At 55.5% G+C, this 16,308-nt stretch overlaps 5 protein-coding genes across 5 annotated transcripts; 1 reads left to right on the top strand and 4 right to left on the bottom strand.

Moving 5' to 3' along the window:
- Positions 1 to 243: 243 nt before the first annotated feature.
- Positions 244 to 1,896, bottom strand: PG997_010654 (Pre-mRNA splicing; the record flags this gene model as incomplete). The annotated part of the gene is made up of 1 exon (XM_066814969.1): positions 244 to 1,896. One exon carries the CDS (start codon positions 1,894 to 1,896, stop codon positions 244 to 246), a length of 1,653 nt encoding a protein of 550 aa, XP_066664259.1.
- Positions 1,897 to 3,217: 1,321 nt separating this feature from the next.
- PG997_010653 (Dolichyl-phosphate-mannose--protein mannosyltransferase 1) lies at positions 3,218 to 6,286 on the top strand (the record flags this gene model as incomplete). Its single annotated transcript, XM_066814968.1, has 4 exons — positions 3,218 to 3,450; positions 3,527 to 5,567; positions 5,731 to 5,923; positions 5,964 to 6,286. The coding sequence occupies 4 exons, from the start codon at positions 3,218 to 3,220 to the stop codon at positions 6,284 to 6,286; spliced, it is 2,790 nt and encodes a 929-aa protein (XP_066664258.1).
- A 765-nt stretch (positions 6,287 to 7,051) lies between these two features.
- PG997_010652 (uncharacterized protein) lies at positions 7,052 to 7,663 on the bottom strand (the record flags this gene model as incomplete). Its single annotated transcript, XM_066814967.1, has 1 exon — positions 7,052 to 7,663. The coding sequence occupies one exon, from the start codon at positions 7,661 to 7,663 to the stop codon at positions 7,052 to 7,054; it is 612 nt and encodes a 203-aa protein (XP_066664257.1).
- Positions 7,664 to 8,229: 566 nt separating this feature from the next.
- PG997_010651 (MFS general substrate transporter) lies at positions 8,230 to 10,299 on the bottom strand (the record flags this gene model as incomplete). The annotated part of the gene is made up of 5 exons (XM_066814966.1): positions 8,230 to 8,797; positions 8,862 to 8,984; positions 9,060 to 9,312; positions 9,371 to 9,981; positions 10,073 to 10,299. Coding segments are annotated over 5 exons (1,782 nt in total), but the record flags the coding sequence as incomplete, so codon positions are not given.
- A 3,547-nt stretch (positions 10,300 to 13,846) lies between these two features.
- PG997_010650 (uncharacterized protein) lies at positions 13,847 to 14,757 on the bottom strand (the record flags this gene model as incomplete). Its single annotated transcript, XM_066814965.1, has 3 exons — positions 13,847 to 13,973; positions 14,037 to 14,180; positions 14,240 to 14,757. 3 exons carry the CDS (start codon positions 14,755 to 14,757, stop codon positions 13,847 to 13,849), a joined length of 789 nt encoding a protein of 262 aa, XP_066664255.1.
- Between the last annotated feature and the right edge of the window lie 1,551 nt (positions 14,758 to 16,308).

Below are 16,308 nucleotides of genomic sequence, written 5' to 3'. Positions count from 1 at the left end.
TAAAGCAAAGTTTCTTTGGGCTTGTTTCATTACCTTCTGCTGTTCCGCCGGGTCCCTCTGCCTCTCCCATACTGTCTTAGGTGACCCTTCGCCTATCCGGCATGCCAGCTTGTCGCTATCAGGTAGGCATGGCCGTCCCTTAGCCCATCGAGTATGTCAAGAACTCGAGCTTCCTTGGCCTTGGCCAACCTTCACTTCGATCGTACAAATTTCATGGTGTTCCCTCGTAAGCTTATCCAGTTTCTACTGGCCATCCTTGTTGGCAAACTTTTGGTGTATCCTCGCAATCTGTTCGTCCACGTTGACGCTCTGCATGTGCGACAGGTGCGCCTGATGTGCCTGGTTCCTAACGCCGTCCGGGTTGCCGTCGTAGCTGCTCAGGGCCGTCCTCTTCCTACGGGCCAGCTCCTCTTCTGTGGTCGGCTGGCCCGTCACCGGGTCAAACAAGTCGGTTCGTTGACTGACAAAACGCTTCAAATGGTTGGCCGCATCGGCCGAGGCGAGATTGGCGCCAGAATATCGCGACTCCGCCTTGGCTTTCTGCTCCTTCCACCTAGGGTCCAGGAGCTCGATTCGCATGTGTTCCTCGAGCTCGTTCGCGGGGATTTGCTGCTTGCAGATCTGGCAAAGCGCCATGTGCGTGCCTTGCTTGTTCGCCGCGCGAACTGCGGCCCTGGGGACGTAGTTCTCCTTGATCTTCATAGGCGCGCCACCCTTGGCCTCCACTTGAGCTTGGTGCATCCTAGCACGAGCCTCTTCTCTCTCGCGAATCCGCCGTGCCTCGTCGTCTTCTTGCATTCCATTCGGCCTCGTGGGTGGGGCCATGCCATAAGCAGCCTGCGCCGGAGGTTGCATTGGCTGTGCTGGATATTGGGGCTGAGCGCCGGGCGCCGCCTGCTGGGCGGGATAGGCGGGGTGTTGAGGGAGGTTGAAGGTCTGCTGGGGCCCAGACGCGTAGCCATTGAAGCTCGCACTGTCTTCTTCGGATGGGAACCCTTCTTCGATGCGCAGGTTGGCATTGACGGATACACGTGCCTTCTGTTCGAGAGAGGCGAATTGCAGATCGTTGAGGGAGGTGGGCGGCGGCAGCTCGGCTTGGTCGTCGGCCTCGGTGAAGACGATGGTTTCGACAACGACAAAGTTATGCCAGTCGATGGAGGCGTATGACAGGCGTTCCTTCTCGGCATCCTCCTCCTTCTTCTGCTTCTCCTCTTCCTGGTATGATAGCCACTCTGCTCGTTGCCTTGCTCGCGCCAAAATATGATATTTATCGTCAATATTGCGCTGCAGCTCGGCGACGCGTTCTTGTTGGACTCTGCCACCTTCACCGTCGATGCCGCCAGCGCGCAGCAACATGGAGTACTGGTCGATCAAGTGTTGGAAGAAGTTGTGCAGACTGTGGTTGGGCCGCAGGAAATCGAATTGGTAGTTGCCAGCTTCGCGCTGCGAGAGAGCCGTCATAAACTGTCTCCCATTCTTGGCCACAAACAGAGCTGTGAGCCTGACGACCTCGAGATCCTGGGCACTGATGTTGGGCATGCGGGCGGAGAATTGGAAGTCGGGCGGTTTAGGAGGGCCGACGGGTTTCTGTTCGACGGGGGCGGCGGCCTCGGCAGCACGCCCTGCGGCGACGGCGGTGCCTCGCCCTTCTTTGATCTCGCTGAGGCGCCATAGGTAGTAAGGGTTGTAGGGGTCGGTAGGGTTCAGGAAGCTGAACTTGGGGTTGGTCTTCTCCTTCTCGCGAATGCGCTCCTCGAATGGCAGGCCATTTCGGGCGACGAAGCCAGCAGTCTTTTCTAGGATGGTTCTGAACTCTTTGGGAGGAAGGACGATGCCCTGAGGCGGCTTGATGTTGTCCAGGACAGCTGCTGCATCTCCGTTAGCCGTCGCGGCCATCGTGACGTATGCAAAGTGATCGAGACCCTTTCAGTGCCAAAATGTGTTTGATCGCGGCAATTCTCAAAGATGCAGATAATGGATGCCTGCTGGACTCGTGGGTGGCGCCTCGTGCTGTTTTTCTTGTTTTGCTGCCAACAAGTCAACGTTGTAATGGCCGTCGCGTAACTCGATCTGTAAAAGAGCCTAGGATTGATGCGAGGTAAAAGAGGCAGGCAGGCAGCCTTGGAAGCTCCAGTTGCATCAAACCAATCAGCCGACAAGGTTAGATCCGTCAGGTATTGCTAGCGGGAAATTTTCCAGGCGCATGGGAGAGACGCTGGCCATGCGGAAGTCAGGTCGGTCGAAGGTTGATCCGACACAAACGGACAAGAGGTCCAAAGACTGCCTGCACGGACAGGACAGTCAGGTCAATTGACTTAGGTAATCAGACCCACGAACACACGAGCCAGCTCTAGCCACAGCCACAGCAGAAGCAACCACCCAGCGAGAGGTACTTGTCCAGACACGCCCCACTTGGCAGAGGTACAAGGCCGCTGGGGAGGCTACTTAGCTACCCCTGTCCGTTTCTTTTTCCCCCGAGCGAATGAGGCCAGCTGTTGCTTGGGGGTACATGTTGGAGGGGAGCCTTCCAGAGACAGTGTCCCAAGATAGCACGCGCTAGGGGTGCACAGAGGAGCTGATCTGCCAATTGGGATCTTTGGCCCGTGAATGATTGATTGAACCCAATTGCGTCCAAGTGAATCAATTCCACCCCATGCCCAGAACCATGCCCCCTTTCCCTGTGCGCCCTCGCGCCTAGGCTTGTCATCCGAGCTGGCCAGCCCGCTAGCCTGAAAATCCATCTGGCCTCAACCTGGCTTCATAGCGACAGAGACCCTCCAGATTGCTAGATTACCCCCCAGAGCACACGGGCTGCTGCTGAATTGCATTTCTCCCCGGGTTCGAGACAGCAATCAATTCTTCCTCTTCCTTCTTGCAGGATTGTGTCTCTTCATGGACTCCTTGTGATGAGCACCTCTGCTTCTTCTTGACCTTCGTTCATTCTCTTGCCCCGCCTCTTTTTCTTTTTCATTTCTCTACTTATTCTCTTATTAAACAGCCCGGTCCGCACGCATGCGATACGAGGTCGCAGTCCAGTCGTAGTTCGGCCACAGCTCCTATTTTAGCGGACCCTCGCAGCTCGACCGACACAGCCAGACAGCGTGTAGCCCCAGAAAAAGAAGCCACGCATCCTTCTTCGATCCCTCCTCGACCTTTTTCACATCACGGCTTCGACACACTGGGATCGTCGGCATAGTATCCCACATCCAACCTCAACATGGCGAAAGCCACCACAGCAAAGCCCAAGGGCCCCGTCCTTACCACGGCCGCCCCCAAGGGCAAGCTCGCTGGGAAGCACAACGACTACACTTCCGAAGGTGTCGACGACAATGACGTTTTCCTCCTGCCATTCTCTGACTACCAGGTCATGACCGTGGTCACCATCCTCGGTGCCATTGTGCGCCTGTTCCGCATCTACCAGCCCACCAGCGTCGTCTTCGACGAGGTGCAGTAAGTTTCCTCCCAGATAGCTTCCCTTCCGTGTGCTAGTTGTACAGAAGACTAACCAAACGTCTGCACCCAACAGCTTCGGTGGTTTCGCTTCCAAGTATATCAAGGGACGCTTCTTCATGGACGTACATCCCCCGCTGGCCAAGATGCTGATCGCCCTCTTCGGCTGGCTCGCCGGTTTCAACGGAGACTTCGATTTCAAGGACATTGGCAAGGATTACCTCGAGCCCGGCGTCCCCTACGTGGCCATGAGAATGTTCCCTGCTATCTGCGGTATCCTGCTGGTCCCCACCATGTTCTTGACCCTCAAGGCGGTCGGCTGTCGTACGGCTACTGCTGCGTTGGGCTCCTCCTTGATCATCTTCGAGAACGGTCTCCTTACCCAGGCCCGACTGATCCTTCTTGATTCGCCCCTGGTCATTGCCACCGCTTTCACGGCCCTGGCTTTCACCTCGTTCACCAACCAGCATGAGCAGGGCCCTTCCAAGGCCTTCAGCGCAGCCTGGTGGTTCTGGCTTGTCATGACTGGTCTGGGTCTGGGTGTCACCGTCAGCATCAAGTGGGTCGGTCTGTTCACGATCGCTTGGGTTGGATCTCTTACCCTGATCCAGCTCTGGGTACTCCTGGGCGACACCAAGACCGTGACGATGAGAATCTTTGCCAAGCACTTCATGGCCCGCACTTTCTGCCTTGTCATCATCCCCGTCACCTTCTACATGGCCATGTTTGCCATCCACTTCCTGTGCTTGACGAACCCTGGCGAGGGAGACGGTTTCATGAGCTCCGAGTTCCAGGCAACCCTGAACAACAAGGGCATGCAAGATGTTCCTGTCGACGTGGCCTTTGGCAGTCGGCTGTCTATCCGCCATGTCAACACCCAGGGCGGATATCTGCATTCGCATCCCCTCATGTACCCCACGGGCAGTCAGCAACAGCAAATCACCCTGTACCCCCACAAGGATGAGAACAATGTTTGGCTCATGGAGAACCAAACCCAACCTCTGGACAGCAAGGGTGAGGCTATCAACGGCACAGCTGCCTGGGATAACCTGCCGGAGTTGCCATACATCAAGGACGGTGATGTGATCCGGATGTACCATTTGCAGACTCACAGACGCCTCCACTCTCACGATGTCCGACCCCCGGTTTCTGAGGCTGAGTGGCAGAACGAGGTTTCCGCCTACGGCTACGAAGGCTTTCCCGGCGACGCCAACGATCTGTTCCGAGTCGAAATTGTCAAGAAGCAATCTTCTGGTGCCCTTGCCAAGGAGAGACTTCGAACCATCCAGACCAAGTTCAGACTTGTCCACGTCATGACCGGCTGTGTGCTGTTTTCGCACAAGGTCAAGCTTCCTGATTGGGCATCGGAGCAACAGGAAGTCACCTGCGCCAAGGGTGGTACCCTGCCCAACAGCGTTTGGTATGTTGAGTATAACGAGCATCCTCAGCTTGGCGCCGATGCCGAGAAGGTCAACTACGAACAGCCTGGTTTCTTCGGCAAGTTCTGGGAGCTTCAGAGAGTCATGTGGAAGACGAACGCTGGTCTGGTCGAATCGCATGCTTGGGACTCCCGCCCTTCGTCGTGGCCCATTCTTCGCCGCGGTATCAACTTCTGGGGAAAGGACCACCGTCAAATCTACCTCGTTGGTAACCCCGTGGTATGGTACACCAGCACTCTTGCCGTCGTGATCTACGTCCTGTTCAAGGGCATTGCAGTGCTCCGATGGCAGCGTAGCTGCGGCGACTACTCCAACTCCACTTTCAAGCGATTTGACTACGAGATTGGTACTGCAGTCCTCGGCTGGGCCTTCCACTACTTCCCCTTCTACCTGATGCAGCGTCAGCTCTTCTTGCATCATTACTTCCCCGCGTTGTACTTCGCTGTCATGGCTTTCTGCCAGATTTACGACTTCGCCACTGCCCGTTTTGCCATTCCGGGTGTTCGTGAGAACCCCATCATTAACAAGGCTGGCGCTGTTGCTTTGTTGGCCCTCAGTGCGATCGTCTTTGCCCTGCTGTCGCCTCTTGCCTATGGCAATGCTTGGACCAAGAGCGAATGCAACCGTGTAAAGCTGTTCGGCACGTGGGACTGGGACTGCAATACTTTCCTTGATAGCGTAAGTGTTCCCACCCATGGCCTTCCCGTGAGGGGATGAAGTTGAAGGATGAATGTGAGACGAGCGGACTCCACTTGGCGGAAGTGGCTCCTATTTGGATGTCTTGTGTCTGGAGTTGGCAATGATGTTGGATACATGTAGACTAATGACCGCGTTTCAATAGTACGATGCCTACGACCAGCTTTCCCAGCAGGCTCGTGTCAACGCTGCTCAAACGTCGCAACCCGCCGTAGAGAACCAAGCACCACCGGTACAGCAGCAGCAACCTCCTCAACAGCAGCCGAATTCCCCAAACGAGGGAGAGGGCGCCGCGGGAATCTCCGGGGCGCCCAAGTTCGAGCCCCCAGGGCCAGAAGGTAATCGGCCGCGAAGAGAAGATCGAGTACAGGGATCAAGATGGAAATTTGCTGGACGACGAGCAGGTGAAGGCCCTCGAAGGGAAGGTCGAATTCAAAACGCGATACGAGACGCGGACGCGCGTCGTCGACGCCGCGGGCAATGAGCTTGAGTCCCCTCCTGAGATGGCCGACCAGGGCGTCGCCCCGCCGCACCCGGACGTCGAGGGCGCCGAGAGCAGCACCAAGCAGGTCAAGCAGGACGAGCCCATCCCGGCCGAAGAGGTTGTCAAGAGCAAGGACGGCGAGAAGGAGGCCGAAAAGGAGAAGCCCAAGCCGGCCAGCGAGGGCAACGAGGCTACCGCCGCCAGTTCTGAGGCTTAGACAGTATCATGTCGATAAAAATTTGGGTGTTGGGGAGTGAGGTTTTTCCCTATGTATGAGTATTAGCTATGGTCGCTTTTGATCAATCAAATCCATCTTAATGAGCGATATGGGACCAAAGCTAGGAGAAAGAGAGGTACCTCTGTAAAAGCCAACTTAGCTTTAAGCATGCTGCCAGTGACGGGAGCGTGTGTCATAGTGGCTTCGCCCTACCCCTTAATTTCCTTAATGAAAAGTTTTTGTCCTACGTACTGCGTGTTTACTCGAGTGCCTAGATGTTTGCGTTAGGACGTAGAAGTGCCTGAAGCCCAGTACAGACTGGGGCCGTCTGGCGTGGTAGACCCTACAGCATACCCCTGGATATAACTGAGCAGGGTCATAGTTGTTGCTTACTTGTTACTAAGCTCATTTCACGATTTGCGAACGCCGAATGTCAACTTATGTGATGGTCATTGGGCATTTAGCGGTACAGCTATACACGGTTATCGATGAATTTTTTGCTCCGGGTCCCGGGCGACACGTACAAGCCTTGCCGGATCCTCCACCTCATCCACGCTGGGACGGCCGACCATCGATGCTTCTTGCCGTACCGAGGCATATGGAAGGCTCGTGGGCCGAACGGGGACATTGCCAGCTCTCATTGCGTCACCCCGTACCGTCTAGATGGTTTGTCTGCTGGTCCGTAGAATCCTGAGGTTTTCTGGTACTGAGGGGCGGGGAAGTAAAACTTCATATCCGGAACCGGTGGCTTTCCCTCCTAAAGTCTTATCGACTCTCGATCTTGGACAAGACCTGCCCGCGGACGTAGGGTGGCGGGACCTCGCCGACGCCGCCTACCATGAGCTCCTCGCGCGTCTCGACCTGGGCGTAGTCCGGCAGCGCGTTGTCCGGGCTGGCCTCGTTCCACGTGCCGAGCAGGTCCTCGGGCGGCATGCGCAGCTCCTCGGTCAGCTGCGCGAACCGGGCCGAGTACTCGCGCAGCACGTCCTCGCCCTCGCCGAGCCACTCGGTCAGCTGGTCCCGCCGCTGCTGCACCTCCTCCCGGGTCGACGTCGAGCCGTACGCCGTCACCGAGTTGGGGCCGCCCGTGTAGGGCGGCACGTCCGAGGCCGAGTAGGCGGGCAGCTCGTGGTCCGCGGCCGTGGTGGCGGTGCTGCCGGAGGGCTGGTCGGCGGAGGCGTAGGGGTCGGCGGGGGTGCGGCTCGTGTGGCCGTACCGCTGCAGCCAGAGGTTGTGCTCGCGCAGGGCGGCGCGCAGCTGGTCCAGTTCCGAGGCCAGGCTGGGGATCAGGCGGCGCAGGTCTTGGTAGGCGGAGCGCGACTCGGACTGGTCGGCGCTCTCGCCGGCGGACGGGGCGTTGGACGGACCTGACGCCATATCTAGGTGTGTTTTCCCCTCTTCCGAACTCGGACGCTCTCTTTTCTTCCCGGGTCGCAGACTGGTGGGCAAGTGTCTGCAGAAGCTTTCGACTAAGATAGAATCACGAACAATAACAGAAAGTAAATAGTTCTGTCGATGTTGGGTAGGAATCGAGTTTGGGATCAGAAGTAGGTACCCAAGAGTCCAGATAATCCAGCATCACGTGGAAGTCCCGTATCATAATCAGTAAGCAGTCTGCAGTGGGGCTTGGCAAGTGCCTCCCGAGAGCCAATGCACGCCAACCTTACTACGCCTGCATCACATCACACCCTTAAGTACAATGCACAATGCAAGCCCTTGAATCATGGACTGCATATGCCACGAGACTCATGCATTGCTATTTGAAAGTTGAAGCAGCATTGATGTCATGTCTATCTATTACATTACTTGGTTTTTACACGTAACACGTTCATTCATCTCTGTACCCAACTCAACCTCTCTCTAGCAGCAAGACGTGCAGCTTCGCTCGTCATGCAGATCCAAGCACTCAGTCCAACCAACCCATACATTCCATTCCCCCCTTTTTAAAATACGTTACCCCTCGCCCTCTTCTCCCCGGACTCCATCTTCTTCACGTTGATGTTCTTCCAGATGAGCACAGCCGCAACCAGCAGAGGAATGAGCGAGGCGCCCACAATCACCATGAGTCGCATCACCACGCCATACGCTGCGATGACGGCATCGCGGATCGGGGTTCCGATGGGCTCCGCCATCTGGAGAGTGATGTCTCCATAGATGGATGCCGCCTGGTCCTTGGCGTAGTCGGGCAGGAACTCAGTCAGCTTGCTCTTGAGGATGTTGGTCCAGATGCCGCCCGCGATGGCGTAGCCGATGCTGGAGCCGACGGCGCCGAAGAGGCCGTAGATGGCGATGGCGACGGCCACGTTCTGGTGGCCCACCGACGCCATGAGGGCGAGCTGCGACATCGTGGTGAGCATGCCCGTCGAGAAGCCGACGAGGATTTGGCACATGGTGAGGTAGCCCACGTCGGCGCCCGGTACTCGGAAGTGGATGATCAGAGCGGTTCCGAGCACGTAGATGGGGATCGCCGCCATGGCCGGCCACTTCACATGGCCATTGTACCGAATGAACCTACGTCAAAGGATTAGTATGGTCCCGATGGTGCTGGATGTATCAAGTTTTGTTCGCGACTTACAGTGCGATGAAGGGGCCGGTGAAGTAGGATGTGAGCGAGTACGCGTTGAGCACGTAGTTGGAGATGCTAATGCTCAGGTCATTGACAACCTGGAGGTAGGAGCCATAGTAGGCGTCCCAGACACTGCGAAAGACAGCACGTCAGTACACCTACACACAAACAAACGGGGAACACCGGCTGGCAAGGATTATAGCTTACAAGGTAGACAGGAACACGATGAAGTATGTCATGGAGGCGCCGAGGACGGTGCGGTCCTTGAGGAGCTCGAAGGGGAAGAACTGCACGGGCGCGAAGTACTTCTCCCAGACCACGAAAACGACGAGCGAGGCCACGCCCATGACAATCATGACGATGATGTTGGCGCTCTCCCAGGAGTGGCTGGCAGACGATACGAGACTGAACGGGAGGGTGATCAGGGTGAAACCCGCCGTGATGAGAATCGCACCGAGCACTAGGGATATGTTAGCCTGCTGGCATCGAAACGAGTTCCCAATGAGTGTCGAACTTACCATCAAAGTCGATGATGTAGAACTTCGCCGACTCCAATCGCGAGCGACCGGACTTGGGACGGATCAGACCGAGCTTCTTCGCCTTGCGCTCATGGAACCACAAGACGCCGACCACGGGCGCGGAGAAGACGAGCAGGATGATGAGGAACGCGCCGAACGCCCAGCGGAAGTTCGCCTTATAGTAGAAAAGCTCGGCGATGACGGGGCCAGCGAAGGTGGTGCAGAGGTTGGGCGTCGAGTTGATGGTGAAGATGATCATGCGGTTCCGCAGGGAGGTGATGTCGGCGACGAAGACCTCGATGATGAAGCCGAGGGCAACGTTGCCGACCCAGTAGAAGACCTGGGCGGCCGCGTAGGTCTCGACGTTCTGGCAGGTCGCCTTCATGATCATGCCGACCGTAATCAGGAGGAGCGCGCCGATGAAGCCCTCCATGCGGCCCCGGATGTCGATGATCTTGCCGATGCTGAGCGTCACGACGCCGCCGATGATGCGGGCGGCGATGCTGATGACGGCGAGGAGGCCGTGTTGGTCGAACGAACTCGTGATGTAGGGGCTCAGGGCGCCTTCGACGGAACCGAGCATCGCGGCCACGAAACTGACGAGCCATAACCTATAGGAGAAAGGGGGAGGCGTCAATCAGTGGCATGTTCGAGAAGGGATACCGATTGATTGCTCTTGTAAACTCGTCGGGTTCAACTCACAGAACGAAGGTAGACCACAGGGCCTTCTTGGACCAGACAGCCGTGATAGCTTCGACGCGCTTCACACCCTGGGCATGGGTCGAGCTGTCGTCCGACTCGGACTTCGCATCGGCGCCCTCGTGCACCACGTGCGCCGGGGTTTTTGTCTTCGGCGGCGCGCTTTTCCATGTCGTATGGCTCAGGCGAGAAAACACCAGCAGGGGAGGCCATTGTGGGGAATCCAAGCTACTGTGAGCAAAGGGATGGATTGAAGGTAGGAACAGAGTGTGGTGAAGATCGACAAGAGAGGACAGGAACAGGCAAACCATGGATGCGCAGGACCAGGCCTCTCTATATGTGCTTCATGCAGAGTGCGTGTAGGGGGGCCAAGACCCAGCCTCCACCCGAGGTCGGCCAAGACATGCGAAGGGGAGGGGAGGGGAGACGGGAATACCAAAGGGTCGGGTCTGGAGCCATGAGCAGGCCATCCATCATGCATTCATGACTCCCTTGTGCAAATTCTTTTCCTTCCTAGCTAATCAATCTTTTGCCGCAGCTGACGAGGTTGGCAGGGTCCCATCCATTCCGGGTAACCCAGTCCAGGCAAGTTCGCAAAATGAGGGAACAAGTTTTTCGAGCTCCAGAGCTTCAGAGACCCCCAATCCGCCGAGGCCAGGGCCCGCCAAGAGCAGCCAGTCGTGCTCCGGGTGCTGCTGGTTGGAGATGGCCATCGAATGAGCTGATTTTATCTGATGATCAGATAAGATGGCAGCGGGGACGGTGCATGGACTAGCCCTGCAAGCGCTGACAGGGGTCGGGCATGAATGGTGCGGTTCGCGACCAAGAAGGCTTAGGAGGGTTTGATTTGGGGCTCCATCCTTACGGGACCGACCGGGCTCGCAGTTCGCAGGTTTTCGTGTTCCCCTTCCCGTTTTCTGTGACTGGAGGCCAGGCTAGTGTCACTTGGTGTGAAGCCAGGCTGAGCAGATGCCAAATGCTGCCCGAGGGAAGCTCCTCTAGCTCCAAGTTTGCTGACTGTGTAGGTAATAGGGTCGGGCCTGGTTTCCGAAAGTGTCCAGTAGCGTTGCCGTCACCGGCCTTGGCGGGCACGAGCGTCGGATCAGATAACTCAATTGAGATCCCAATCGATCGTAGCGCCTCCTCTCCTCTCGTCAGTTCATCTTTTTCTTTCCAGCCGTGTTTAGCCACGAGAAAGTGGTCCCTGCCTTCTCTAACGATGATGGATTACTTACTTATCGTCGGCTTGGATTGCTTATTTGCAGTAGTTCGCAGTCAAGGGTTTGCATTTGCCATCGGTGAGCAACAGCGTGCAGACTGGCCATATGCCCGAGAAACAACGACGAAGGCGAAGTCGAGGACTCGTTCACTCTGCCATCGGGAAAACTCTTGATCAACACGGGAAGGAAGAAAAGGCACTTGCTTAGGTATGGACAGCGCAAGCTCGAACTACCAGTCACACATATCGGCCTCGCCACTGGGGATATGGAGCCGGCGAAATCTAGGCCGATTCTACATCCGGATAGATCTAGCGCTGCGGGCCGACCGACAGAGCTCTCCCATATGTCAAACCATTGGCTAAGTCGACCGAATAATAACTTGGCCACAAGGTCTGGGCATTATTTGCATGGTGGCGGGAAGCAACTCGCCCAAAGGAGCTTCGAACACAGGTTCGGGGAGTTGCCGTTGACGAGATAGTCTTTCAGGTCCATGCTGGCGGTGTGGATGAGGGCATTGATGGTTCGTGTAGTAGCATCCTACAGCGATACTGACACTCTATGATCTTGTATACTGTCTTTGCCTAAGGACTGGTTGTTCGGCCGGCTCGACATGACAAGCCCCTCAGAACCGCCGAGCTCTTCGTATCGCCACATATCAGGATGAACAAGGCTGCAGATCACTGGTGTACCAAATCATACAGCCTCGGGTAGATTGGCTCATATCTATCTGCTCGCTTGGCGTGACCTTCATTGACAACTTTCACTCCGTGTCACGACAGTATCGGTAGTCACAGCAACTGACTGCCTTGTCACTCTTATTTTGGACGGTCTGACGTTCATTCACACTCCATACTTGAGTTACAGGAGTAGATACTTATTTCGAGGAGCGGATCGAAAGTCTACTATGTTGCCCGACATGTGTGCCTTGAAATCTCACTATCCAAAACGCACCCCTTTTCGTCAGGTTCAGGGGTTTCCATGGACGACGACTCCCTGAATCTGGGCGCTACATCACCGAGGAAGATATATGAACTTGTGACATCTTTACTGGAAGTATATATCTATGTTGGAGGATCTGGTCCAATTTCCGAAACACTAGGCGATAATACCTTACATGGATCGGAACGGTACCATTGTCTCTGTTCAAAGTTTAGCCCAGACGTCGAGTGAATGCGTGGGCAGGCTGAAACGCATGATCTCAGATTCCTCATCCAACTTTTGATCCAGAAAAGCTGGGGGCTTTCTGGGGTTGAGGTCCTACAATAGGCTGCCAGAGACATTAAGTCTCCTTACGACCTCATCTTGGGAAGCACTCGTAGCTGGAATCAACCCGCCCAACCAACAATACAGTTATACAAGTATAGAAATTATTTCCATTGCTCATCATTAATAGCATATGCAACGAGTCGGCTCTGTCCATCCGAGAGTGGTAGAAGAAAAGGGGGCCGTTCGGCATAGTCTCGATACCAAATGCCGTGGGAACTGCTCCTCTATATCGGCCACTATTTCTAGACTAGAATACGGATGAGAATTTCCACACCGCGCGCTCACAAGCTTGGTTGGATCATCCAAGATCTCCACTCAGCTTTCCGAGCCGAGGTCAAGGCAGAGTTCACAGCTAAGGGCCGTAAGGACCAGTCCGTTTGAAAACGGTCTGTATTACCTTATATATCCAGCTTATACGAGACGCTCCAATTGGGTTGGACAGTTAGAACTGACTGTAACGGTCAAACCTGATCCATACTAGGATCTGCCTAGTTATTGGCATTGCTCAGGAATCCGATCATCCCAGAGACGGCCGTTAGTGCACCAGTATATCCAAAGACAAACCTGCGGCCTACAAATGGCAACGCAACCGCCTATATGTATTATTAAGGGATCTTTCGCCCCCGAATGCTATCACGGACGAACTAATCCGCTATTTTTCCACCGCTATGATCACCACCATGCAATGCCTCCATTTCAACTCGAATAGCTCAACGTCCCGGCAAACCGCCGCTAATATCGGCATACACGTGTATTGATAATTTATCCTGCATTCTCCCCGTTGCCGGGGACTAAGCAGGTGTGTAGAATATCCCAAAGACAGAGGGAGTGCGCTCGATGCTATGTTGCAACATGTCATGGCTCAGGACAGCCCCAATGGATGTAAGATGACGTCTCTAGATCAACATGTCTATGTTGATTGCTTGACACTGAAATTTGGCAAGTTGATAGTGCGAAAATATTCGCCATCATCTATTGGTCTATTGGTGTTGGGAAAGAGGCGGTGGTTTGATTAGCAATTAGCGAGGTACGTCTCTGGTTGTTATACACATGTTTTCAAGTTATTACAGGAACACGGGAATGGATCAACCAGCGGTGAGGTGCCAGCGGGTGAGTAGACAGGGCAAGGAGCCCAAAACAGTCTGATGTGTGTAGTTTATATATCGATACAAGATATATATGTTCGCATATATACAGTTTATATAGAAAATCCGCCACAGTAAGGAGTACCAGGCATGTATTTATGAACCCATCTAATCCTGTTGCCGAGACAGTGCTGCTCTCCGTAGCCTTAGTTCTCGGTATCCCTGCCAGTCAGGCCACCGAGGAGGCTACCAAGGCCACCAGGGTGACCACCCTCTTGTCCGTTGCCCTTGTTGGCCGAGCCACCGTCACCAAGGAGACCGCCGAGAACACCCCTAAGCGTACTGGTTAGACAAGCTGGAATAGAAGGCCCGGTATGGGACGGAAAATGAACTCACTGAGGGGTACGCTTCTCTACCTCAGCATCTCTGCCAGTGAGGCCGCCCAGAAGGCTGCCAACACCGCCGGGGTGCCCCTCCTGGGCTTGCCCGCTGCCCTTGTTGGCGGAGCCACCATCACCAAGAAGTCCGCCAAGAACACCCCTAAAAAGAATACGTAAATGAGGGCACTGTGAGAGGCAGGGGATATAGTATTAACTTACTGGGGACTGCGCTTCTCGACCTCAGCATCGCGGCCGGTCAAACCGCCCAAAAGGCTACCGACTCCACCAGGGTGGCTCTGCTCCTGTCCGTTGCCTCCACTGGGCTTAGAGCCACCGTCGCCAAGTAGGCCGCCAAGAACGCCCTGAGGGTTGCGCTTCTCAGCTCCGGCATCTCTACCGGTCAGGCCACCGAGGAGGCTGCCAACACCGCCGGGATGACCTCCCTGTTGTTGTCCGTTGCCGCTGCCAGAGCCTGAACCGCCATCGCCGAGAAGGCCACCGAGAACGCCCTGGGGGCTACGCTTCTCGACCTCGGCATCCCGGCCCGTCAGGCCACCCAGAAGGCTTCCGACACCACCGGGGTGGCTGCTGGAGCCGTTGCCGGCGCCGCTGCCGCCGGAGCCGCCGTCGCCGAGGAGACCGCCGAGGACGCCCTGGGGTGTGCGTCGCTCAAGCGGGGCCGCGTTGACGGTGGTGAAGACGGCCAGGGCCGAGGTCATGACCATGGAGTACTGCATTTTGATAGAGTGAAGAGAATGAAATTGGATATATGAGATTTGTCTTGGATGAAGAAGTGGGGGTGAGTGTCAAAGTCCTGTAAAGAGAGACGAGAAGGATGAATGAAGGTCGTTGGTGGAAGTTGAGAAAGTGATAGTGGTTGTGATTGTTGTTGATGATTGTGAGGATAGAAAGTCGGGAGTTGAGGGAGAGAAGCAATGTCTACATATACATCTCTCGATGGAGAGTGTGTGCATCGTGAGATTGTACGTCGGTGCCCAACAGACCCTCGATCAACAGAATGGACTCAACAAAAGCACGTAATACCAGCCTGCTAGCATGCCTTGCCAGTATAGCGTCCTACTCTATCCGGGACTGCCGGGGCACTCACACGTCCCATGGGGTTCGTCTGCAGCCCTACCGTGTCAGGCTGAGGTGGGCGACGTATAGACGCTCCGCTCCCTTCTGTGTGTGCAGGCGGAAGGATTTCCGCCAACGCATAATCGAATAACAATGTTATTCAATCTTACTCAGCCATCTGACGTGTTCCCCTTGGCCTTGGTTTGCGTCATCGTCGCGCCGCTTGTGTTTCGACTGAGCATCAATGCAGCACCTACGAGCCACGACAGTGAGGAGATAGGTGGTCTGATTGAGATACAGAAGGTATGAGATTGGGTTGGCAGAATAGTAGGGGTGGGGGATGAGGCGATCCATACCCCGGCTAGCGAGCATGTGTCAAACAGATTGATCGTAGGGCTAGCCATGGACTAGCTGCGATGCGCACGCAGCAGATGGTCCGCCCCCGCGTCGTGCTAAGGCGTGTCACCAACAATGCCGTCCGTGTCAGTCAGTCACTGCGCCCCCACGCCGCGTGTGACATTCCACAATCCACCCCCAGCACACGCACGTGGGCATGGGGACCGATTGGCGAAGGGGGAGAGAAACAACTCTAATCTATCGCCAATCCTAGTGCTTGTCAGTCGATACCGTCGTTGTTTTACGGCATGGCCTAGTGCCAGGCTAGTAGGGGGCTGCAGACTACAGTCAGGGGGAGATCGGCTGCTACGTAGCCGCACGATTCCTAAAGCGGCTACCCCAGATCTCCTTAAACCGTAACCACGGGTCCAAAACATGGATAGTACTTTGGCATATCTGGCGTTGTTGGTGTTCTTTCCTCCCCAGTATCCGCATGGGGAGGCACGTCAACTCATTATTCTCTGACGTGGCCGACACTGCCCCAGACGGCGCCAAGACGTCAGTTCGGGCGAGCGGGAGCTACCCAGATCATAAGCAAGTCAAAGCATTGATAAACACCAGCCACTTGGGCCTATTGAACCGACATCGGCAATATGGCATATGGCGAGGCTGCCGCATACGAATGCAATATCCCATTATACCCGTGTCCGTGATCAAAGTAAGTCTGTAGACACGCGTCGCTCGATGGAGGTCTTTCCATGATATTGACAATACCAACGGAAAGCCCGCCTGCTTTGATCTCAATCCGGTTCGTCGCCCAGTTATTCTCGAGTACTTCACGCGCCTTGTGCCTCCAGATGACGAAGACGACGTTC

The sequence above is a fragment of the Apiospora hydei genome (assembly GCF_038363865.1).
Source record: "Apiospora hydei strain CBS 114990 chromosome Unknown utg000008l_segment0_segment0, whole genome shotgun sequence".
In the NCBI taxonomy this organism is placed as follows: domain Eukaryota; kingdom Fungi; phylum Ascomycota; class Sordariomycetes; order Amphisphaeriales; family Apiosporaceae; genus Apiospora; species Apiospora hydei.
The sequence above is the reverse complement of the archived record's forward strand: the minus strand, read 5'-3'. Positions and strand labels throughout refer to the sequence as shown.